The following is a 26,198-nucleotide window of genomic DNA, read 5'->3' on the forward strand; positions in this document are numbered from 1 at the left end:
GGGCTGAAGGGCCTGTACTGTGCTGTACTATTCTATGTTCTATAGTCTGTAAACCTCTAAAACTAGAAAGGTATGCAGAAAAGATTCTGTTTCTGGGACTCAAGGGCTTGAGTAATGACAGCTTGGATAGGCTGGGACTATCTTCCCTAATCTTATAGATGTTTATAAAATCAGGAGAGGTATAATCAGTCTTTTGGATAAGTTGGGCCAAAGGGTCTGTTTCTACTCTGTATAACTCTATGAATCTTTAATATTCTCTCTGAGGCTCAGCGTCAAAATTTGTTTGTTATTGATCCTTTGGGATGCTTTCTCTTTTAAAGGGGTTATATTAATTGTTGTAGGCATGAGTCTGCAGATGCTGATTGTAGCAGACGAGTGCTTGACTCCCATTCGTTAATTTGTGAAGAAAAGATGCTAAGGACGAGGCCTGTACCTCATACAGATATAGAACACAGCAACAGGTCCTTTGGCCTACCATGTGCAGGCTGACCATCAAGTACCCTTGTCTAAGCCTTTCCTGCCAAATTAGTTTACCTGACTCCTGCCACCTCTGGCTGTGCTAGTCAGTACCATACAGTGCTGCCAATGACATCAATGACCCAAACTGTGTGAAAACAGCTGCCCAATTATATGCTATGACCTTTGGAAATGGTTGGTGGCATTGTTGTAGGGATAGGCAGTGGCAGCTACAGATAATCTTAAAGGTGCTTTTTACCAGGTAGGACCACTGAGTGGGACCCTGTGCTACATTTAGCCAGGCACTGTCACACTGCAGTGGAGTTAGTGCATTTGTTCTAGGTTCTTCTTGAAATGACAATTTCTCCCTGTACCAATCATCCTCTGGAAAAGTAAACACTTTGCCTTTGACAGAGAGAACTTCAAAAACAGGTTGTGCTGTCAAGCATATCTTTGTGTACCTTCACCGTACACACAATAATGTTTCAAAAGGCAGCTAATCACAAATTTTTTTAAGGACAATTGGAAATGGCCAGTAAATGTTGAGCCTTGCCAGAGCTTTTTATATCCCGTGAGTCAATTAAAAAAAATGATATCCAACTTATTTAATGCAGAAGGACTACCTCATTAAGTGACCTTGAGAGGGACACCCTCGACTCCTAAAGTTGAGGTTTATTAGATTCACAGATCAGTAGGCTAGGACAGAAATAGCTGCTTGCATTGTTTGGAGGATGAACCAGCTTCTTACAGAGATGCCTTAGCTCTCTGACACCAACCTGTTCTCAGGCACTCAGTTAATGCGCAGTCTTACAGAGCTCTCAGACTTGCAAGGATTATAACATTAGACCCATACTACAATGCCATTCTTTGCAGTGGCAGCATTTGTTTGTACACTGTTCCTCCAATTTGGTCCTGTGCCAATCAGATTAAGACACAAAGACATAATCAAGACCAGAAAAAAGGGGAGGGAAGGGAAAGGAAAGGAGGTGTGTGTGTGTGTGCGTGTGTGTATCTGTCTGAACACATACATGTTAGCAGAGGTGTTGGTGGAAAGAGGACATCCCAAAAAGCTGGCGTGAGACACAGGAATCATTTGCCCACTGGGGGAGAAAACTCCAAAAATTTGTGAACCCCTGAGAAAGTTTCTCCTCATCCCTGTCCAAAATGGCCAACATCTCTGGCTTCTGTGACTGCGTTTTCTAGTTCTAGATGTTCTTCTGGGGTAAGCATTCACTCTGTCAAGTCCCAAATGGATTTTTATATCGTTCAATTAGGTCACTGTTCAATCTTCTTAAGGAAAAGAAAGAGTTGAATTTATAAAGTGCCTTCCGTGTCTCTTTCAGAATATTCCAAAGCACTTTAGAGTGAATAAAGTATATCTGCAATGCAGTCAAACATAGAGCATAAAGAAAAAATAATCTAGACTGCAAGTCTCACTGGCAACACCATAAATGAACAAAACACAGAGTTCTAAATTCCATTCTAATACCTTCCAATCCATCCTCATGGTGAAGGTTGAAGTTCTCATAGGAATCCCATCTGACTGTTGGATCAGAGGTGTTGTAATCCACAGTCACTGTTGAATCATTCCTTAAATATTCTCCCTCTGCAATTGGAAGCAGAAGAACTGAGAACCAGTATTATTAACTATGTTAGCTGACAGATATCTCCTTACCCAGAACTGGATCTAACTACAGAGATCTTGGACATAATATGCATGAACTGAGATCTAATTGCAAACAATTAGCTCCAACTGCAAGCAGAATCAAATTTATGCACAAAAAGATCTAACGATCAACAGATCTATTTCACACAATAAGATCCAAATACTAACAATGATCTGAAATAAGAATAGAAAATGACACAGTTTGGGCAGTATCTGTGGCGAGAGAAACCAAACTAATGTTTCAGATCAACGATCTTTCATCAGAACAGTTAGATCAAATAGATTTCTATTAACAGTCAGACCTTATTGTGTGCAACAAAGCTCTGTCAATAATTAAATTTTACTTTGTACAATAAGTGTCTGTTAAAAGTTGGCAGTTCTCTGATAATAGAGATCAACATTCACAAAATTACTTCCAACTACTTACCCAGTTCCAGCTGCTATTTGTTAGTGAGAAATACTCATTGTTAGTAAGAGATCTGTCAGTGGCCCAGCCTCTAACTGAGCTCTGTCCAAGGTTTCCATCTCATGCATTAATTATTTTTTCTCTGCCCAGATGCTGACAGACCTTCAGTGCAATTACTTTCTGTTACTTTTCCAGTGTGTACAGATTCTTAACTTTTTATTTGCAATATCTTCATCTCAATGTTACTCAGTTCCTTACCTTTGACTTTCTCTGGACCAGAAGAGAAAATGAACTCCACCATGGCATCTCGTGGAAACCTGTCATCTAGGAAGAGAGCAGACCAACAGTCAGTACCAGTTATCAATCACAGCATCCTTCAGCCAATGAAACTTTCACGTGTTTCACTATAAACCAATGCTGACTGACTCCTGCATCTTGTGTTTTCTTGCACAGTGAATGCTTCTCACCAAATATTTAATTTGCATAACTGGTGGTTAGAGGTTCAGACTGTAAGTGGGAGAAATTCAACAAGGGCACAAGAACCTCAACTGCAGGTTGTAGTCACCTCTGCAAATTTGAATCCGTTGACTTCACAGGAACCAAATGTGTTGTAAGCTGAATGTGACCAGCCATAACCCTTCCACAATGGTGGTTATTGCCAGCTAGCAAAGTTGAATTTCTGTTCCAAGGCTGAAGGGGCTACATTCTGCAGCAGTCAGAGCCCCATTACATTAATGCAGGTCAGTAAACCTGGGGAAGGTAAAAAAAAATCGCCTGAGTTCCCCTCTCCCCAGTGATACACATGAGCTCATACTTAATTCCCTCAAATGCATTAAACATTGGGCATTCTGTATAACAGTGGTGACTGAAACAATGCCATCCTTTTTTAACCATGCTCCAAGACAAATTTCTATTATGTGATGTTCCAACATTTAAGTTTTTAACACATTCAGAAAAAAAAATTTAGAGATCCGCAGGAGTATCACACACTGCTGTGCTGAAAAGTTACCAGATTGGTGTAAGGATGCCACCAAGACTTATGTTCAGGGCCTCAATCCCAATCACTAAAGAGTAAAGATACCATTTTGAGATAGCTTGCATTTATATAGCGCAGTGTCACAACCTTTAGCGCCTTATGCGCTGAGTTACTTTGAAACGCAGTAGCAATTATTACGCAGGCAAATGCAGCGGCCATTCTGCGCATAGCAAGAACCCCATAGCAATGAGACAGATTTGTTTTTGGTGGTGTGGATTAGGAGAGGAATGTTGGCCAAAACACCTGGAGAATGCCTCATTCTTCTTTGAATAAAAGCCATGGGATATTAACCAGCCTCTGAGAGAAGAGATAGTCAGAAGATTGTTTAAAGATCTGATACTCCAAGTGGCACCTCGGACAACACAGCATTCCCCTTGTAAAAACATCACAATACAGCCTGCAGTCCTAAAGTGTGTCAAAATGCTTCATGTATAAGGAATTACTCTGCACAGCAGTGCCCATTGTATTGTTAATAAACACAGCAGGTATTAGTGGGAGAGCTAGTTAGACTCTGTTTGGAATAGTGCAGCTCCTGGGCCCAAGGGGCTTGCTCACCAGAGCTTAACAGAATCAACATAGCACAAAACTTGGACATTTGGTCCACCTGCAGGCATCCTGTAAAACAACCTATTCAAAGCAGGTGCTCTGCCCATTACCCACAGCCCTGCAAATCCTTCTCTCACAAGTGTCAATCTAATACCATTTTTAAAGCACAGAGTGACTGTTTCCAACACCACCATCACCCCCCCCCACCTTTGACAGAAAATCTGTGCCAGATACACGTTTTTTATTTAAAATATTCTGCTCACATCTGTCCGTCACTATCAACCTGTGTTCCCTGGTCTTTTCCTCTATTTACCATAAAAGATATCCAATACAGGTTGTTTTGCCTGGGGTCGTGGACAACTCTGCAAAATCATCTCCCAGCATTGGGTCTGGAAGAGGTTTGTTCATTGCTCTTAAATACTACATCCTGGGAGCAAGGCTTTGTGATCTTTTTTGGATGGGAATGCAGCAGAAGATGGAAAAAAGGCACAATATTCAAAAAGGTGGAAGCAAGTATCCTGAAGTTGGGTGCATAACTTGCCTTTATTTATTGCCCCCACCCACCCCACCACCTAAAATAACTTGCTCTTTAGTGAATGTGGAGCATACATGGGAATGTTGAACAGAGAGCATTTCATGTTTGCTGCATGATCAATGCAGACAGGGATACTGCTGTTCCCAAAAATTCCCACTGACCTCCATAAGCATCATCCAGTTCATCCTTTCCAAACCAGAGCTGTGAGCCATGGATAGCGCAAGTATGGAACTGTACTCGAAAAACAACGTCCCGTTCCGGGTTTTTGTATTGCTTATGGTAACACTTCACCTGTAAAGGTAAGATGGAAGAACATGTCTAAGACCGAGCCACTCACTGGACATCACCAATATTTACAATTGCAAAATGGCCAGGTTGAGGGAGTAGGGGTCTCTGCTATATTTCAGCTGACCTCTGAACTGCAGATTTACTGGGATCAAACCTCACAAGCATTTGGAGGGCTCCATTCACATTTCAGCACAAAACATGCAGTTCAAGATCTTGTTCTCAGTGAAGTACTGGGCACTCTGTGGGGGCATTATGATAGAGGGGTATTTATATGCAAAGGTCGGCACAGAGGATTTGCACCGTTCGCAATCTCTGGTGATGCTCACAATCCTCCCAACTCTGGTGGCGCTTACACAATCCTCTAATCATTAGTGATGGTCACAAACTTCCGATCTGTAATGATGCTCACACAGTTGTCTAATCCCTGGTGGCACTCGCACAATTGTGATGCTCACAATCACTGGTAATGCTTGCACAATCTTCCAGTTACTGGTGATGCTTCTGATCTTCCAGTCCATGGTAATTGCTTACACAATCCTCCAATCCACAGTGTGATAACGATCCTCCAGATCCCAGGGATGCCCGTAGTTCTCCACTTCTTGTTGTGGTCCATGGTCCTCCAGTCCACAGTGATGGTCACAAGACTCCAACACCCAGGGATGCCTATGATCCTCCAATTCTTGGTGATGCCCACAATCCTCTAAACCTGTGCTGCCATCTATTGAGATTACATGCAAATTGGGCAACACACATCAGAACTGAATACCCATCCTGCAGTTTTATTAATTCTTGTTAACACTCCTCAGTTGAAATCTTCAGTACCAAAGATAAGAGGAAAGACAAGCAGAGATGACTTTCCCCACTGAGGGAAAAGAGATGTTTTGGTGTTACCAGACTCTTCAGGCTGAACTGAGGTGTCACACTGCTACTTGTCTGAGCACTGTGAGTCATAGGATGCAAAATGTGAACAATGAACCAAAGGGTAGTGGGTGCCCAGTTGCCCTAAATCCTGAGCTCCATATTCTCTGATATTTAAAATGTACCGCTTGTTGCAAACAATATAAAATGCACTGTTCACAGCAATTAATATGTATGGTTGTGTGAGATAGGGGCAGTATTTACACATGGACTTCATGCAGAAAGGCTTGAAAGGCAGTACTGCTGGGACTAAGATACCACAGAAAGGGCAAAGAACAGGGAGGGGAAGACAAATCTCAGACTAGAAGGCAAGTACAACTGAATTTAGTAGATCAACTGAACCGGTTAGAATTCAAAGCATTTTTGGCTTTAGTTAGAGTTTAGCTTAGATTTTTATCAATATCACAGAACCCAGAAGTTTACCATTCACCCAGAGGCTGCATGGGTAAAATGGTGTTTGTGCTGCAGACACATGCTCCAGATTTACAAGTGGCAGGAAAGGGCTGTGAATTGGCTTATACTTCCAGCCACTTCTACTGACAAGCTCTATGGCTAGATATCACTGCGTGAGGCCCTCTAAGTTGAATAAGTGCTGGTTTAACTAGGACCTTACTTAGTTAGGAAGTGTGCCAATCCAGTGTTGCAGCAGCACTTCTCGAGTTGCAATGCGCTGCTAACAGAAATGTTTTAGAGGTGACAGAATGGAGTGCAATTTATTCACAATGGCACTACAGAAACATGACAGCAGTATCACTCCCTTTGATATTGTGGGATGGGAGGTGCTAAAAGGATATAGGGCAGGTTGAGTCAGAGTCTTCACCCAAAGGGTCAACAAGTATATCAATGCAGTCATCTGAATTCCTTCTGCTTGGAAGTAGCTTGTAATGAGGGAAAGGTGAAGTGAGAGTGGTAATCGCTATTAAAGGAGCGCTCATGAGGTTCATCGAACATGAAATAAACTAACTCGGAAATAAGTGTGCCCTCTGAGTGGTGACAGACCAAGCATCACATTGCCTGTTGTTCTTTCGCTAATCGTATTTTAGTTGCACTGAAGACTTTTTGACTGTACCAGGGGCAGGGAGATACTAAATACCCTAGAATCTCCTCTGCATTTTGGGTGTTTTTTATGAGAGGCTTTGGAGTCCTGGGTCTCCTGAGAGGCATCTCCCAGGGCTGATTACACTTCTGAAAATGCAAGCATCAAGGCTGCCATAAACATGGGTAACTCTTCTACAAGTAATCCACTGTAATGCAGAAAAGCAGATGTGTTTCTCCAGCAACTTCTACAGTCTTGTGATGTCCCAGAGTGCCTCATGCCCAGTGAAGCACCTCAGAAACAGTCACTGTTGTGATATTAGAAATGTGCACACAACAAGCTCCCACCAACAGCAATATGATAATGACTAATAACCTAATTCACTGATAAATATTGGCCAGGAAGAACTCCTCAGCTCTACTTTGAAAGAGAGCCCTCACAGAGCAGACGCAGACTTGGTTTGCTATCTCATCTGAAAGACAAGCCACTGTGACAGTGCTCAGTTCTGAACCAGACTATCAGCCTGAATTTTGTGCCCAAGTCTCTGGTGTGAGACTTGAATACATGACCTTTGGACTCAAGAGGTGAAAGCTTTGCTTACCTGCCATGTCAGTTAATATAACCATATTGTTTAACTTTACAAACCTTTGACCTTCTGGAGTTGACACACAGAGTCATGTTGTCTCTATGGGTCACACTTCAGGTAAGCATAAGAATCTTTGTGACATTTTTGTCCCTCGTCCAACCAAGGCATTGTCTGGTGATGTTAACACTCTGCTTTACACCTCCCCCCTGGCCCACCCCTTCCGTGATCACACTGCAGGTCACATCAAGATGATGATGGCTCTAGAGTGGCTTGAAATACCTCAGTCTAATTGCAGTCCCATCATTGGTGGCAACTCCTACTCGTAAAATGTGGGCTTTCAAAATAGTCTGGGGCTCTGCAAGAAGGCACACCCCTGTGGCACTGTGTTGGGTGAACCTGTGGAGCCAAGCCTTTAGCAGATTAGACAGACATTCACGGGTGACTGTGCACCTACTTTTATTGCCCCTCTCTCGTGTTTCCACGTGCAGTTGTATAATCAGCCAAACCCATAAAAGAATACTCATCCTCTCCATGTTGTGCAAGATATTGTAAATACCAGCAGAAACCAAGTGTAATAAAGGAGACTACACTGTGGGAAATAGGCCCAAGAAGGTGAAAACATCAGACTGTTTGACAAAACAAATGTATGAAAAAATGCAACATGGGTACATCCCTATCTGGCAGATAGGTGCTCTGCACCTTGGACGGCAAAGAAGCTGGTGAAAAGTTAGTTCGGAGGAGAGAGTAGAGGAGACATACACCAGCGATTAGTGTCTCTTCAAGATGTGGTGGTCACCAAATGTGACTGAAAATTCCTGCTGTGCATTTCATGCTCTGTTCTTCTAGTTCTGCTGTTGTCCTTGAAATTCTTGAAAGCCAAGGAAATTGATCTTTTGAACCTAAAAGAACAGACTTGTAATTTTATATAATCTCTTAGGATGTCCTGGAATGTTTTACCAAGAATTGAATATTTTTGAAATCTAGATGCAGTTGCAGAGTAGGTAAAGCAGCAGCCAATTTGTGCACAGCAAGCTCCCTCAAACAGCAATGTGATAATGACCAGAGGAGCTATTTTAGTGATGGTTGCTGGGGATAAATGTTGGCATGGGGTAGCAGGAAGAGTTCTTCACATTCATGGCCATGGGACCTTTTACATCTGGCAGATGGGACCTTCGATTAATTACTCTTCCAAAAACCGCCGACGTAGACAGTACAGTGTTTGCTTAGTGCCACATGGCCTGCATTTTACTACTCAAAGCTCTAGAGTCGGACAAAAATCCACAACTTTTGACTCAGAAGGAGCATAGTACCCGCTAAGACGTGTGTTTGCAACTTAGCTCCTGCCTACCATACAGACAGCAGTCAATGGTTGCCACTCTCTTTTCACCCTCCATCAATAACCAGTACCATTGCCCAGCAAATTCTGCCAAACCATTTTTCCAGAGTTCCAACCGCAAAGGAATTGGCAAAACAGATTAGCATCCAAAGCTTGGCATATTTTCAAAAGCTCAGGGCCAAGAAAATTCGCAGTGCGTCTGAGATTGGTGTGTCAAGGTTTGCAATCCAGGAGTACCATCTTACCTTAAACATATATCAGAAAGCTTAAGATATTTGCCAGAATGATTAAGAACATCAGCATTAAAAAACTGACGGAAGCGTCAAGTATTGCATTTAAAATAACAATTATAATGACTAAATTATAATTAAGAGCATCTGTATATTCAGGATTAATAGCTTGTACAATAACAATTAATGAAGTGTACAACAGTTTAAAGAAGTGTGTTTATTTATGATTACATCACTACGCTTCAAATGATCACTCAAGTCTACAATGATGATAATTGGGAGTGTGTTTAATAACAGTTAATGGAGTATAAAAGCAATGACCATCTCTCGTGTATCAAGTAGTGGAATGTGTATAACAGTGATTAATGGAGTATAAAATTAACTAATAGAGTAATTTAAAACAACAATTAATGAAGAGTATACATTAAAAACTAAAGTAGTGTTTTTAATAACAATGAATGTTCCAACTCACCATAATGTCTCCCTTCAGCAGTAAGGCAGGCTCGATAGAGATGCACAACTTTTTACAACCAGGTGCTTGGACACTGCTGTGGGAAATGGAATATGGCACACGGATTTGTAAAGCTACATTTGACTGAAAATCTCAATGTAAATCTCTCTCTCTCTCTCTCACACACACACACACACACACACAACTTGGCACCAGTGCTGCTTGATGCATGAAGGTCCAGTGCCATCAAGCTCCATAGCTGATGTGATATTACATGTACTTAAGTCTGACATGAAGACAGAAAGCATTCATACGCTATAAAACATACACACAATCAGTTGCAATGTCTATTCTGGATGAGGAATTGTGGTAGGGTTCAGATACTAAAAAATACAAATCCACATAAAACAACTGTGCATAGTTTTTGTATGAAAAGGAGCTTGAGTGAATGTTTTTTCATTCCATGTGAAACATTTCTTTGAGCATTTCCTGTTTGTAGTTGACATAAACACACAGCAATAAGTCACTTACTAGATGCCTGAAGTGTAGACAAGTTGCATTGACTGATAAATCTTCAGGAATGGGTGGCATCCTGTAATTAAATAGAAATACATTGAGCTCTAGCCTCTCATGGTCTGATTCAGTCAACATTATGTTTTAAAGATAAGTATAACAAGCAAAGAGAAAAGGGAAAGGTTAGAGACGGGGCTAGCCTCTGGAGAGAAGGAAACAGACAACTCTGTTCAATCTACCAACGCCCAAACTACATGCCCAGTAGTTGCCAGCACTCTGATTTACTTGTGATCTGTGGATCTTTCCCTGCTCCCAGGTAGGAGAAGAGTTGATGTTCCATGGCCAAACACAAATAAACCTGGAACATTAGCAGCATAGAGGCCAATCAGCCTAACAGATTCATACTAGCTTCTTCCTCTCACCCCATGACCATATTATTCTATACCTTACACTCTCACGAGTCTCTACAGTTTCTCCCAAAATTGTTCGAGTTACTTGTCTCAGTCACTGTCTGTGACAGCAAATCACATATTTCTGTCTGGGTAAAAAAGATTTTCCTGAATTCTTTAGTAACCATCTTGTATTCAGAATCATGTTTATTATCACTGGCATGTGAGATAAAATCTGTTAACTTCGCGGCAGCAATTCAAAGCAACCCTAGTCCTTGTTTAGATCTGGAGTAGAAGAGTTTCTCAACTTTTACCCTATCAAACTTCTACATAATCGTAAAGACTTCCATTGGGTCAGTCTTTGTCTTTTTGATGATTAGGAACTCCAGCTTGCTCTGCCTTCGCTGTCAGATGTTAACGCACTGATTCTGTGGGGATCACTGTGGCAAACTCCAAAACCTCTTACAAGTCATGGCAGAATCCTCACTGCAGAACTAAGAGATCTGCGTGGTCTTTGGGGTCGTTTTACTATTAGCCAAGGACCTGGTATAGATCTCAATGCAAAACATCAAACATCTCTCTGCCTCCCTAGGTGCTGCCTGGCTGCTGAGTTCCTCCAGAATACAGCATCTACAGTGTCCTGTGTTGTTCTAGCGCAATTGTTCTGGTGAATGTGAAATGTTTCACAGCACTAACTGAAGTGTCGAGTTCCTTTACAGATCAACATCACTCCCTCTGTCAATTCCATTAAAATATGGTCCCTCCCTACTGATTCCTTGCCAGATTGTGCTATATACAAAATGATTGACATCAAAATGAATTGACTGCTCTTCCAATTCTTCACTGCTTTGTTCACAGAAACCCAACCAAGCATTGTGCCCCACTGAGATGGGGGCAACCAAAGGTGCATCAGTCAACAGTAATGAAGGCTTGGTACCTACTTTTATTTTAACATGGCCTATTCCTTTTGAGAGCTGAACTACCTACAGCAGGCATCTCAAGGCACTGGGGAGGTACCACCAACCTTTCAGTTTAGGCCTGTATTGCTATTCAAAGATGACGCTGCTCACTAGACTCTGTGGGATAGGAATTTGACAAGTCATGATGAAATGTGTGTTTCAGTCTCTGAAATCCACTAAACAAGTCCAGTGGCCTCTGTGCTTCTACAAACTACACACATGAAGGACCTGTAACAAAAAACTGAAACTGTGTAATTGGTGAATTTTGATGGAATTCAATCACAATTTGCACAGAAACATTCACTTTAGCAGGAGTGGGAGAAGGTTTGAAGCTGGGGCTGCAGTATGGTGGGGGTGGGGTGTTCAAAGTCTGCAAAGAGGCAGGTTAAACCTGAGAAAACACAAGGGGAACAAACTGTTCCGGATATAGGCTGAGTAAACAGAAATCTCTGTGGTGTTTTTGGTCTGGCCGTGCTGCTTGGGCTGTAATTCCCTGCAGGCATGAAGAAGGCCTGACTATACCAGAGGCAAAATCCGCAAAAGCTGCCCACCTGACATCCAACAAATGGAGTAGTCACTACTGGAACCAGTGCAGGGTGAGGTCCATAGCCAAACTGGATGAATGGTCTGCAGGGACAGTCAGTACGATGCTTGATAAGATGGTGCTGGCGACCTACAGAGATGTTTTGAAGGCAGCTCACAAAACTACTTGATACTTGACAAGATGTACCTCTTTTGACCTGCGTTCATCATAATCCTGCAGCCTGTAATTTCCTTCTAAGGGGTGTACTTTTGAACTGTCTGAATGAACTGGCGATTTTGCGATTTCTTGAAGATTATCCTGTCTGGACATCTGATTGGGTGTAAAACATGCCACAAAGCTATTTCAAAGAAAAGCATGAGATGCCTCCCCTATGTCCTCAGGTCATTGTTTTCCTCACACTCAACATCACTGAAATCGATTATCTTGTCTCTGCTGTTTATAGGAGCTTGCTGTGTGCAAACTGGTCGCTGTGATTTTCCTACATTATAATTGACTACTTTAATGGCTGCAAAACACTATAGGCCGTACGATGTTGTGAAAAGCCCCGCATAGATCTATTAATGGAAATAAGTGAATGACCTGAATTTGAGATCGCCATAGTAATGCACCTTCTTTTCCACACTCCTTAAGAGTTGAGTTCCAATTTACCACGCGTTTACACCAAAAAAATCTAATTACATATCTTGCAGCCTGCTAACATCTTCTAAAGTTCAATGACTCTGAAGGACAACCACTAGATAATATCATCACTTAGGTCTGATGTGAATGCTGGAGCTTGTTTGGGTTTCAGCTGTACTTCCAGAATTAGTCACTCTGTTGTTAGACAAGTGTGAAAAGTTCACCCGTTTCCTGTCTTAATTGCTCTAACTCTGGCTTGTGAGCTTGACACTCTTGAACAGGCCGATGCAAAGATTCCTGTTTAACTCCCTGCTGTTCTGCTCTTGGCTCTATGCCGTGTTTTTACATAGTAATGCAAAGTTTTAAGGTCTGTTTGGGGACCGCAAATCATAGAAAAATTATGGCACAGGAGGCTATTTGGCCCATCATATCGGTGTTGGTTGAAAAAGAACCATTCAACCTAATCCCACACACAGTTCACAGCTCCCATCCCAGTACTGATTAAATGTATCTACTTCTCTCAGTCTTGCAAGCAGTGAGTTCCAACCCTGAAATTTTCCTTCTAATTCATCTTTCTATTACTTTAAATCTATGCTCCTTTGATTTTTAACCCTCTGTTAAAGGAAAACATTCCTTGTATTTACTCTATTTTGTTCCCTTATAATTGTATATCCCTCAATAAAAATTCCCCTCAGTCCTACTTAACACAATCTTTCCTCATAGTTAAAACTTTTCAATGCTTGGCAATGTCCTTATAAATCTCACCTGCATCCACTTCAATGCAATCGCATGCTTCCTGTGAAGTGGGTACTGAATTTCTTGTAAAGAGTGGGGCATTGTGTTTGGTCCAGGCACCAGGGGTTTCATTGGAAGTGTGCAGAGGTTCTCCTTTAACTTAAGCTGAGAGTCCTGAGGGAAGCTCCAACAATAGGAATAAGAGGCAAAATGAAGCAAACCAAGAAGGAATGGTTTAGTACTGACGGGCACAAGGGCAAAGGAACTCTGAAGGAGGGAAGGAGTCCTGCACTTATGATTGGAGGATTTAAAATAAGGTGTTCTGTAAATGCCTTAAAACGTTTAAATACACAGTAACAAAGCCACTAAGTTCAACTGTGCAGATGCAAATCAAAATTTTTTTTTACCCCACAACTAATGTGCCTTTGTCTATCTGAGCCCTAAACTCTGGAATTCTCTCACTAAACCTCTCCTCTCTCCACCTCTTTGGCCAAACTTCTGATCACCTCCCTAATAATTTCTTATGTGGCTCAGAATCAATTATTGTTTGACTGTACTGTGAAGCACCTTGGAACACTGTACACTACTAAATATACTGTGCAATTCAAAATTGCTGCTGTAATATGTGGGATGATGTATTTGAAGCATCAGAAGAGACAGTAAAAGAAAGCTAAGAGTAACACCAAGCAACCCAGTGAGTCAGAGGAAGGCAAGTAAAGAGAGAAAGACAGAGAGCAGGTAAAAAGGTAAAAGAGAGTGAAGAGAGTGAGGGAAAGAAAAAGAGAAGCAAGTAAAAGAGAAAGGACAAAACGGGAAGAAAGCTATGTGAGAGAGAGGGGGGTGGGGTGAGGGGGGTGGAGAAAGAGAGGAGGGGAGACGAGGGGGTGGGGGAGATGGGGGGAGAGACGGGAGGGTGTGGAGACAGGGGGTGTGGAGATGGGGAGAGGAGGGGATGAGGGGGAGGGGCACTGGAAGTGAGAAGGGGTTTACAATTATCCACTGTGTTTTAGTAGATGCTGTCATAAGGTACAAGAAAAAAAATTGGGAAGTACACAAGCAAGATCCAATGATCTGAGTGTGCTGAAAAGTTGAGCTATTGGGGAAAAAAGAAGCGTCTGGAGTGAGAGAGAAAAGTGGGAACTTGGAGGCAAAGTGTGAGTTTTTTGCAAAAGCAACGGTTATCATAAAAGCATAGAAGCTAATAGGACAGAAGTAAGTCACCCAGCCAATCTTTAATGGTTTATTGTTGAAGCAACCTAAAACTGATCCTGCTGTTGTGTGGTTCTATATCCTCATCCATTTCAAAACAAGAGTGGCCACAATAGGGTTGATGGGTGGAACTATCAAAAGCAAGAGAGGTGAGGCTGTTAGCTGACAGAGACACAAGGAAACCAACTCAGGAAATGGAAAATGATCAACAATGCACTGTTCACTATCTATCCCACGCTTACATCCCACTTCCCCAAATCTACAGAGGAGTGGAATTCAGCTATAGTATAGAAGGAAAGCAGCAGATGGAACTGTATGAAGGTAGAGTGGAATCAACAGAAAAATGGAGGCTTTGTTTCAGAGAACAGCAAGCTTGACCCCGCTGCATGCTTTTCTGACTGTGAACAGAAAATATAAAAGAATATTCCAAGGTTCAGGAGGTTATGAGACTTTAAGCAGTTCTTGTGAGCTGAGTAAACACAGTGCAAATAGCTGGAAGATTCAGCGCTGCAGAAGGTCTAGAGGTTGAGTAACTTCCTATATTCCCACGTAAACCAGAGTGGCACTGTACAAGTGGTCACCAATCAATACTAATCTGTGAAAGCTGTTTAAATTCCTTGACAAGATATGGGGAGCTAGATGATTGCAGTGCTGTGTGATATACTCAAGGAGCAGCTAATAGTTATCAAAGGATTCGACTGAACTCCATATGACATTACTCTAAGTGTCTGATAATACAGAACAATCAGTCATTGTAGCCTGCAGTGTCTCAGTTGTTGCCATATTAGGGGCATCCTTGCAGTGCTCTAAAGGTTGGGATGTTTCTAAACATATTTCCACAAATTGCACAGCATCCACAATTAACTCAATAGAGCGTAACACTTTTTGTATTTTACTTTTAAGTTGTCCATCTAATTGCTCTGCTGTCTCATTGGCCAAGGCATCTTTGCTAATGTCATGGGAATTGACATCTGCCTTTAGGGGGCTGAGTGCTTGGTCTTCTTCTAGTTTGACGTCAACACCCATTGCCATTCTTTGCCATGTGGTACCCCTCCCTTAAAGCCCAGCTCTGCCCTGAAGGAACATTCTGCATTCTGCTTGGCCCTTTGGGGAAATGAATGGTGGCAGAGTTCCAGTTTGTTTTTGTTATTACTGAGAGGCTGAGATGAATTACGATTTTTTCCTAACTCACAAGAGGCCTTCAGTTTTTTTCCAGCTTGATTGATACAAGGGAGTGGCTTGCTCCCTATCTCAGGATCTCATGTACAGGCAACAACACCACACATGGAGCAGCTTAACGCCTCTTCCTACGCTGGCAACAAGGTGTCCTATAAAGCAGGCAGACAGGAGAGAACCCATTGCCATCCCTGTTCACAACATAAAATATATAATGGAACTGAGCACCTCCTCTGCCCAATCACTCTTACTAACTGTGCCATCCAGGATAGGAAACAGATAGCATCATGAGTGTTGTTTGTTATAACTATTCTCAGACTTTAGCAAGCCCTGATGACAGAACCTGCCAACATTTGTTTTCCATAAACTGCACCTTGTATTTATCTGACTTCCAGTGCTTTGCTAGTACAAATAACACAACTAATGATGGGGTTTGAAGCTGCAGTGTGGCTTGGTTATTCATTATGAGTGAGGAATCTTCAGACCAGCAACGATCTCATTTTACCTCAGGCAATTTGTGTGCAGCTAATTCTGTGATTGATGAGACTGGCCAGAAAATTCAAAGTGGGTGTAAGATACTCAACCAGTGCCAAGATGAGAAGGCACTAACTTTACAGGCGGTATTTTCACATTAAAGGCCAACCTGGCCACATTGGTTGAAGCCAGTTTTGAGTGGGAAGAAACATGTGATATTTTCTTTTTAAAAAACTTGCTTCCAAAATAAACAAAAGGATGCAAGCAGAATATACAGGGATATGGCAGAACAAAACACAAACATGGAACCAACAGGGAAGAGAAAAAGATTGCATTTCTTTAGCACCTTTAATATCCCCATCAGGACATTTCAAGATGATTGACATTCAGCAAAAGTTAGTTTGAAATGCATTCACTGTTGTACTGTAGGAATCATGACAGCAAATTTCTGAACAGTGAGATTCCACAAATTGCAATGTAGTAAGGAAAATATAATATTTTTGGAAACAACTTTTATTATGGAGGGGGGGTTAAGGATCATCTAGACAATGGAAGGCACTCTTCCTTTCTTCTGAGAGCCTGGGTTGTAGAATCTTCTGCATCCAACTGAGACAGCAGATGGGGCCTCAGTTTATTATCTTATTCCAACAACGGCAACACCAACACTGCAGCCTTCCATCAGTGCTGCACTGGAAGTGTCAGCCCAAAACAGAGGCTTCTTTCCCTTGAGAATGACTAGAATCTTGTATCCACTACCATACAGGGTAACTGAGATGACTAACAGATTCACTTAGAAGCCAAATTAGCACAAGAGATAGAAATGGGAGGATATAGTGACTGAGTTGCACAAAGCAGTGTAGGAGGAAGCTCAAATACAACATAGATGTGTTGGGCCAGCTTCCTTGCTGTAAGTACCCTCCAGGTTATTACCCTCAACCTTTCCACTCAGTACAGAACTATTCAAAGAGAAGCTATTAACAAGAACCTTTGTTCACTCTATGAATTGCTTTTCTTCCTATCAAAGCAAATAAATCTGGTGCTTTAATTTAAGATTTGGTGATGATCTTTCTGTCCTCACTGGCCACAGGAACAGTGACAGATGATTGGAGGGTGGCAAATTTTATTCCTTTGTTCAAAAAAGGGAGTAGGGATAATCCTGGCAACTATAGCCCAGTGAGTCTTACATCAGTGGTGGGAAAACTACTGGAGAGGATCCTTAGAGACAGGAATTACAAACATTTGAAGGAACATAGTCTGATTAGGGATAGTTAACATGGCTTTGTGAGGGGCAGAGCATGCCTCATGAGCCTGATTAGATCCTTTGAGGATCTGACAAAAAGTACATTGATGAAGGTAGAGCAGTGGATGTGGTGCATATGGATTTCAATGAGGAATTTGACAATGGTCCCCCTGGTAGGCTCATTCAGAAAGTCAGGAGGTAAGAGATTCAGGGAAACTTGGCTGCGTGGATTCAGAGTTGGCTTGCTCACAGATGTCAGAGGCTGATAGCCAAACTTGAAGTCAGAATACAGGGTTAATAGCAGGATTTTTAACAGTGTGGAGGAAGAGTGGGATCTCAGGGTGCACATCCATAGATTCCTCAAAATTGCAGTGCAAGTTGATAGGATGGTTAAGAAGGCACATGCTGTGTTGGCCTTCATTAGTTGGGGGATTGAGTTCAAGAGCCGCAAAGTAACAGTGCAGCTCTGTAAAACTCTGCTTTGACCACACTTGGAGTATTGTGTTCAATTCTGGTCAGATTATTACAGGAAGCATGTGGAAGCTTTAGCAAGGGTGCAGAGGAGATTTATCACAATGCTGCCTGGATTAGAAAGCATGTCTTATGAGGAAAGGTTGAGCAAGCTTTGGAGAGAAGGAGGTTGAGAGATGACTTGACAGCGGTATAGATAGAGTGGACAACCAGAGACTTATCTGGTTGGCTGTCAGTGACTAGTGTGTTCTGCAGGGGTTGGTGTTGGGACCGCTTATTTTTATGCTGTATATCAATGATTTAGATGATGGAATAGGTGGCCTTGTTGCCAAATTTGCAGATGATACAAAGATTGGAGGAGGGGCAGGTAGTGTTGAGGAAACAGGTAGGCTGCAGAAGGACTTAGACAGATTAGGAGAATGGGCAAGGAAGTGGCAAATAAAATACAACGTTGGGAAACGCATGGCCATGCACTTTGGTAGTAGAAATAAATGTGCAGACTATTTTCTAAATGGGGAGAAAATCCAAAACTCTGAAATGCAAAGGGACTTGGGAGTCCTTGTGCAGAACACCTTGAAGGTTAACTTGCAGGTTGAGTTCGTGGTTCAGAAGGCAAATGCAATGTTAGCATTCATTTCAAGAGGTCTAGAAGACAAGAGCAGGGATGTGATGCTGAGGCTTTACAAGGCACTGGTGAGGCCTCACCTTGAGTATTGTGAACAGTTTTGGGTTCTTTATCTAAGAAAAGATGTGCTGGCATTGGAGAGGGTCCAGGTCACAAGGATGATTCCGGGAATGAAAGTTTATCATACGAGGAATGTTTGATGGCTCTGGGTCTGTACTCGCTGGAATTTAGAAGGATAAGAGTGGGGAATCTCACTGAAACCTTTTAAATGTTGAAAGGCCTAGATAGAGTAGATGTGAAGAGGATGTTTCCCATGGTGGGGGCATCTAGGACAAGAGGGCACAACCTCAGGATAGAGGGGCATCCATTTAAAACAGACATGCGGAGAAATTTCCTTAACCAGAGGGCGATGCATTTGTGGAATTTGTTAGCACAGACAGCTGTGGAGGCCAGGTCGTTGTGTACTTAAGGCAGAGATTGATAGGTTCTTGATTAGCCACAGCATCAAAGGTTATGGGGAGAAGGCTGGGAAGCAAGGCTGAGGAAGGAAAAAAGGATCAGCCATTATTGAATGGGGAGCAGACTCAATAGGCCAAATGGCCCAAATTTGCTCCTATGTCTTATGGTCTTATAGGTTAAAGAGTCGGCACAACATTGTGGGCCAAAGGGCCTGTATTGTACTGTACTCTTCAATGTTCTATGGTAACCAAAATCTCTTGCTACAGATACAGCCTTGTGACTGGAAGTAATTTAGTTTGGTGTAGAGGTATTAAACAGAAAGAGTCTTAATCTACAGATTGGCAAAATCCTGTGGTGAGTGAAATCAACTGAAAATCAGATGTTATCAGTTGCATAAATGTGAATGTTCTGAATGAGTATAGAGAAGCGGAGGATGCCAACTTTTGCTCCATTCATGTACCCTAAGTTCAGCCTCATGTCCAAGCCTTTCTCATTCCATTAATGGGCAGTTTGAGGATCAACAAGCAACTTGAAAAGGACTTTTCCACAGCTCCTTCAATTGTGCCTCCCAATAAGTAATGTCCATCAACAAACAGAATAAGGACAGCAGGCACAGGGGTGTACCATCAATCCCTATTCACATGTTATCCAGACTTGGTAACACATTGCCATTCACTTCCTATTGCTGTGTCTAAATCCTACCAAAATGGGGGAGGTACTTCCACCAGAAGGACTGCAGCGGTTCTAAAGGTGGCTTATCAACTCATAGAACATAGAATAGTACAGCACAGTACAGGTCCTTCGGCCCACAATGTTTGGCAACCCTCAAACCCTGCCTCCCATATAAGCCCCCACCTTAAATTCCTCCATATACCTGTCTAGTAGTCTCTTAAACTTCACTAGTGTATCTGCCTCCACCACTGACTCAGGCAGTGCATTCCACGCACCAACCACTCTCTGAGTTAAAAAACCTTCCTCTAATATCCCCCTTGAACTTCCCACACCTTACCTTAAAGCCATGTCCTCTTGTATTGAGCAGTGGTGCCCTGGGAAAGAGGCACTGGCTATCCACTCTATCTGCTCCTCTTAATATCTTGTACACCTCTATCATGTCTCTTCTCATCCTCCTTCTCTCCAAGGAGTAAAGCCCTAGCTCCCTTAATCTCTGATCATAATGCATACTCTCTAAACCAGGCAGCATCCTGGTAAATCTCCTCTGTACCCTTTCCAATGCTTCCACATCCTTCCTATAGGGAGGCGACCAGAACTGGACACAGTACTCCAAGTGTGGCCTAACCAGAGTTTTATAGAGCTGCATCATTACATCGCGACTCTTAAACTCTATCCCTTGACTTATGAAAGCTAACACCCCATAAGCTTTCTTAACTACCCTATCCACCTGTGAGGCAACTTTCAGGAATCTGTGGACATGTACCCCCAGATCCCTCTGCTCCTCCACACTACCAAGTATCCTGCCATTTACTTTGTACTCTGCCTTGGAGTTTGTCCTTCCAAAGTGTACCACCTCACACTTCTCCGGGTTAAACTCCATCTGCCACTTCTCAGCCCACTTCTGCATCCTATCAATGTCTCTCTGCAATCTTTGACAATCCTCTGCACTATCTACAACACCACCAACCTTTGTATCGTCTGCAAACTTGCCAACCCACCCTTCTACCCCCACATCTAGGTCGTTAATAAAAATCATGAAAACTAGAGGTCCCAGAACAGATCCTTGTGGGACACCACCATAATCCTCCAATCTGAATGTACTCCCTCCACCATGACCCTCTGCCTTCTGCAGGCAAGCCAATTCTGAATCCACCTGGCCAAACTTCCCTGGATCCCATGCCTTCTGACTTTCTGAATAAGCCTACCGTATGGAACCTTGTCAAATGCCTTACTAAAATCCATATAGATCACATCCACTGCACTGCCCTCATCTATATGCCTGGTCACCTCCTCAAAGAACTCTATCAGGCTTGTTAGACACGACCTGCCCTTCACAAAGCCATGCTGGCTGTCCCTGATCAGACCATGATTCTCCAAATGCCCAGCGATCCTATCTCTAAGAATCTTTTCCAACAGCTTTCCCACCACAGATGTAAGGCTCACTGGTTTATAATTACCCGGACTATCCCTACTACCTTTTTAAAATAAGGGGACAACATTCGCCTCCCTCCAATCCTCCAGTACCATTCCCGTGGACAACGAGGACATAAAGATCCTAGCCAGAGGCTCAGCAATCTCTTCCCTCGCCTCGTGGAGCAGCCTGGGGAATATTCCGTCAGGCCCCGGGGACTTATCTGTCCTAATGTATTTTAACAACTCCAACACCTCCTCTCCCTTAATATCAACATGCTCCAGAACATCAACCTCACTCATATTGTCCTCGCCATCATCAAGTTCCCTCTCATTGGTGAATACCGAAGAGAAGTATTCATTGAGGACCTCACTCACTTCCACAGCCTCCAGGCACATCTTCCCATCTTTATCTCTAATCGGTCCTACCTTCACTCCTGTCATCCTTTTGTTCTTCACATAATTGAAGAATGCCTTGGGGCTTTCCTTTACCCTACTCGCTAAGGCCTTCTCATGCCCTCTTCTTGCTCTTCTCAGCCCCTTCTTAAGCTCCTTTCTTGCTACCCTATATTCCTCAATAGACCCATCTGATCCTTGCTCCCTAAACCTCATGTATGCTGCCTTCTTCCACCTGACTAGATTTTCCACCTCACTTGTCACCCATGGTTCCTTCACCCTACCATTCTTTATCTTCCTCACCGGGACAAATTTATCCCTAACATCCTGCAAGAGATCTCTAAACATCGACCAAATGTCCATAGTACATTTCCCTACAAAAACATCATCCCAATTCACACCCGCAAGTTCTAGCCTTATAGCCTCATAATTTGCCCTTCCCCAATTAAAAATTTTCCTGTCCTCTCTGATTCTGTCCTTTTCCATGATAATGCTGAAGGCCAGGGAGCGGTGGACACTGTCCCCCAGATGCTCACCCACTGAGAGATCTGTGACCTGACCCGGTTCATTACCAAGTACTAGATCTAGTATGGCATTTCCGCTAGTCGGCCTGTCCACATACTGTGACAGGAATCCGTCCTGGACACACTTAACAAACTCTGCTCCATCTAAACCCTTGGAACTAATCAGGTGCCAATCAATATTAGGGAAGTTAAAGTCACCCATGATAACAACCCTGTTATTTTTGCACCTTTCCAAAATCTGCCTCCCAATCTGCTCCTCTGTATTTCTGCTGCTACCAGGGGGCCTATAGAATACCCCCAATAGAGTAACTGCTCCCTTCCTGTTCCTGACTTCCACCCATATTGACTCAAAAGAGGATCCTGCTACATTACCCACCCTTTCTGTAGCTGTAACCTCCTTCTCACAGATAATGAGGAAATGGCATCAAATGTTGGTGATACCAGTGATGCATACATCCTGAAGTTTTTAACAAAAAGATTTTTTTTTTACAAAAAGGGACCCACAATTCAGACCAGTCACTCAGTCACGCTGGGCCTCAGAACCCACTTCCAGCCCCTCACCTCACTGCTGCAGACAAACAATACCAAACACAAGTTCAGAGCCAGGCAACAGTTGCATTTTGTTACAAATTAGAAGGAAGGCTTAGTAGAGTTGAGTACATCTTCACAACCCTGTCTGTATTCCCAGTAGTAACTGAACAAACACTTAGCTTTCTTTAGTTTCAGTGCAGCTGGATAATTTTCTTCGAGCAGACTATCATAAGAGGAGCTTCAATACACTTTAGTAATCTTCTTGAGAGTTTTTTTTAAACATAGTAATGATAGTCCATGCTTTGCTTTTTCATTCATTTGTTCCCTGGATGTGGGCATCATTGGCAAGGCCTATTATTTATTACCATCATTAATGGTACTTGAACTGAGTAGTCATTACAGAAAGGCATTTAAGAGACACTAACTGGGGAAATTTTAAAAAGATCTTGTGTACGGTATGTTCTGCAGATAACGGAAGAGGGTAAAAATGGATCTGCATACATGTTGTCTGAACACAGTTACCTCCATGGGGCTCAAAACTGGGTATAGCAGGGATGACGACATGGTGCAGGAACAGGGGCATGCTGTTCATTTTTATCGCTCCAGACAACAGGCCACTGAAGTAATAGATGTATCTGCAGGAGGAAAGAAACAGTGAAGTCAGAGCTCTGAAAACTCACTGTAACCTCAGTCTGGACACCATTTTGTGGTGGTGGAAGAGGAACACATACAGAAAGCTATTCACTTGTCTCTGTGCACTACTTCAGCAGGGTTCCTAACCTGCTTCACATAATTGAGTCAGGGAATGGACAGGTGAGATCATTCAAACTGCTCATGAAAGTAACAGTATGGTCCAGGCTTCCCCTATTTTAATCAAGCATAGTTCATGAATAACCAATACTGCCCGACTCTGCCTCCTATCCCAGGTCATCTGCTGCCAGAACCCTCACTTCCCACTCCAGCCTCCCTCATTCTATTCTCCATAAACAAGAGGTCACTCAAAACATTGCTATCCTTGCACTGAATCCCATTTGGTCACTACTCTTTGTTTACTGACTTCCAGCTAATGCCTTGGTTTTAAAATGCACATCTTTATTTTCAAATCCTGCCATGGTCTCACCCCTCCCTATTTCTGCTCTATAACTCTTCAAAAACTATCCACTTTTTACAGTTCCAGCCTGCTGACAAACTCTGAGTTCAACTAGGAGACACAAGAGACTACAGATGCTGGAATCTGGAGCAGCAAACAAATTGCTGGAAGGACTTAGTGGGTCAAGCAGAATATGTGGGAGGAAAGGAAATGACCATGTTTCAGGTCAAAATCATGCACACAGGTCCTGATACATCAATATTTTTTCCCCATCCATAGATGCTACACAGCCCACTGAGTTCCTCCAGCAGAATGTTCGTTGCTCTGGATTGAATTACTCCACCAACAATGATCATGCTTTCAACTGCCTGGATCTATGAAATGCCCTTCTTAAACCTCTCCATCTCTATCTCCTCCCTTAAGATGCTGTGATCAGGCATTCGGTGACCCTTCCTGATATCTCCCCCTGTGGCTCAGTGTCATATCTTTAAATAAGTTATTTGATAATACTTTCTAAGAAGCATCTTTATTATTTTAAATATTGCACATAAATGTAGGCTGTTGTTGTTGGCAGTAAATCCCGAAAAGGACGAGAGGTGAGTGGAAGCAAACTGAACCCCTTCTCTTCTGACAGGCTGGGATTGATTGTGCCTGAAAGGGAATGGGGGAAAGTACCAAGGACTAGTTGGCCAGCTGCTGAGAAATGTGGTGAGTAGACTACATTTCAAGTTCAGATTGACAGTCATCCCAGGAGAATGCAAGCAACTATAGCAACAAAATGGCAGGGCGGAATGGTCAAAAGCATCTATGATTGCTCCCATTTGTCTCTTATAATTGCACTGGGGGAGCCGAGTCTGAAGCGTTTGCTCCACCTGCAGCAATGTTTGTCTCCCATGTATCCAAACTCCCAACTCTTTTTCTGCACTGAGAGACTTACTACCCCAGATAATTTCAGGACAACAGGCTTCTGTATTGCTTACACTAATTCTGGCCACTGTTGTTGCAGTAACAATTTTGGTCTCTGGCTTAATTCCCATGTCCTGTTATTTGACCTCTCTCTGGTCAAAAGATCAATATGTTCCAACTGTTCCCCAGAGATGTGCTTGCCATGATCTTCCTTTTCTCTCTCCTCTTAGAATAGGTAGGATTCAGCTCTGAAAAGAATGCAGCTCATCAACGTGCCTGTGCAGAGCCTGGGGTTGGGGAGGGGGCTGGTCAGTCAAATCTGTGTGGAGTTTGTACATTCTCTCAGACCGTATGGGTTTTGCCCAGTGCTCCTGGTTTCTCTCAGCCCAAAGATATGCTGGTAGGTTAACTGGCTACTGTGAATTGCCCTTTCATGTTGGTTAATGGCAAAAGAATCAAAAGGAGTTGGTGGGCATCAGAGAGGATAAGGGCTATACAAGTGGAAGGTGAGAGCGAATGGGACAGATCAGATTGCTATGCTGGGAGTTGGATGACCTTCTTCTAGGTCATAACAATATGTTAAAGCCTAGTCTTTGCCACAGTTCACAAATGCACATTCCAGAATTGGGGATGTGTAAGAAGGGTTGTACTGGTGAAGGAGGACAGAACATCTGGCTGATCCTTGTATCCTTCTCAACCAAGCCCACTTTCTCAAGAGCAAACTTTTGTTCCCTTTTGAACCTGGAACAATACTTGGATTTATATGACACCTTTAACAAAATAAACATTTGAAGGGACTTCACAGGAGTTTTATCTGACACTAAATCACATTGAGATAGATCGGAGCAAATGACTAAATGTTCAATCAGAGATGGTTTTGTGTGTAGTCTTAATGGAGGAGAACAAGGTGATGTTTAGGGAAGGAATTCCAGCATCAGGGCCCACACACAGATGCCAGATTAAGCAATAGAAGCTGGTAGAGATTAAGAAACCAGATTGGAAGAGTGCTGAGATCTCAGAGAGTTACAGAGAAGTAGGGAGAAAAGAAACTATTTGATGAGACCGATGACAAATTTTATATTTAAAAGCCTCTCTGGATTTTACATCATGGAACGTTCTCTCTATTATTTTTACAGCTGTTTGGACCAACCATTAATCTGAGCAGGAAAGTTTTTACATGGTCTGAAAACTGCATGGCACTTTAAATGTGTTTTCTTATGCACATCAAACACAAACCACAACTCACAACAAAAGTAAACAATGTTAGGCAGTCAAAATACTGACAGGCACAATGGCAAAAGTAAAATGCTTTGACTAGATGGTGTTGACGGTTTATTAACAATGAGTTACTGACTTCCATTCAGTGTTTAGTGTCTCAATTTGTAAGTGTTGTAACTTGTAACACTGAGAACATAAATATGCTGATGCTCTAAAATGTTTCAAAGTAAAGGTTGTGGTACATTTATTTTAGGTATTTATGGATTATATTCATTAACACATAATTAACTACAGGGTATTTCACAATTATAACATATATTTCAAAACTATATTAGCATAATTTCAAAATTATCTTAATATTATATAAAAGAAAATTCCAACTGTGTGGCAACAAAGGCTGTGTGCACTGCGCAGCCACACACCCATGGAGCTTAAAGGGAACAGTGATCACGGGATGTGCAAAATTGCCCAGGTCAGGATTCTCATTCTAGAATCTGCAGAGAGCTATGTTGGCATTCATTTCAAGAGGAATAGTGTATAAGAGTAAGG

At 42.5% G+C, this 26,198-nt stretch overlaps 1 protein-coding gene across 6 annotated transcripts in view; it reads right to left on the minus strand.

Moving 5' to 3' along the window:
* Window positions 1-26,198, minus strand: part of LOC140191925 (tensin-2-like) — a 262,781-nt gene that overhangs the window by 47,173 nt on the left and 189,410 nt on the right. For all 6 annotated transcript variants that reach the window (XR_011883961.1, XM_072249806.1, XM_072249808.1 and 3 more), the window contains 6 exons: window positions 22,958-23,070; window positions 10,022-10,082; window positions 9,512-9,587; window positions 4,807-4,936; window positions 2,787-2,852; window positions 1,946-2,062 (listed from right to left, as the gene is read on the minus strand). Coding sequence is in view for 5 of the 6 variants with exons in the window: in XM_072249806.1 (XP_072105907.1) it covers window positions 1,946-2,062; window positions 2,787-2,852; window positions 4,807-4,936; window positions 9,512-9,587; window positions 10,022-10,082; window positions 22,958-23,070 (563 nt within the window). In the remaining variant the exon portion in view is untranslated. The remainder of the gene's footprint in view (window positions 1-1,945; window positions 2,063-2,786; window positions 2,853-4,806; window positions 4,937-9,511; window positions 9,588-10,021; window positions 10,083-22,957; window positions 23,071-26,198) is intronic.

Source organism: Mobula birostris, chromosome X (genome assembly GCF_030028105.1).
Source record: "Mobula birostris isolate sMobBir1 chromosome X, sMobBir1.hap1, whole genome shotgun sequence".
Lineage (NCBI taxonomy): Eukaryota > Metazoa > Chordata > Chondrichthyes > Myliobatiformes > Myliobatidae > Mobula > Mobula birostris.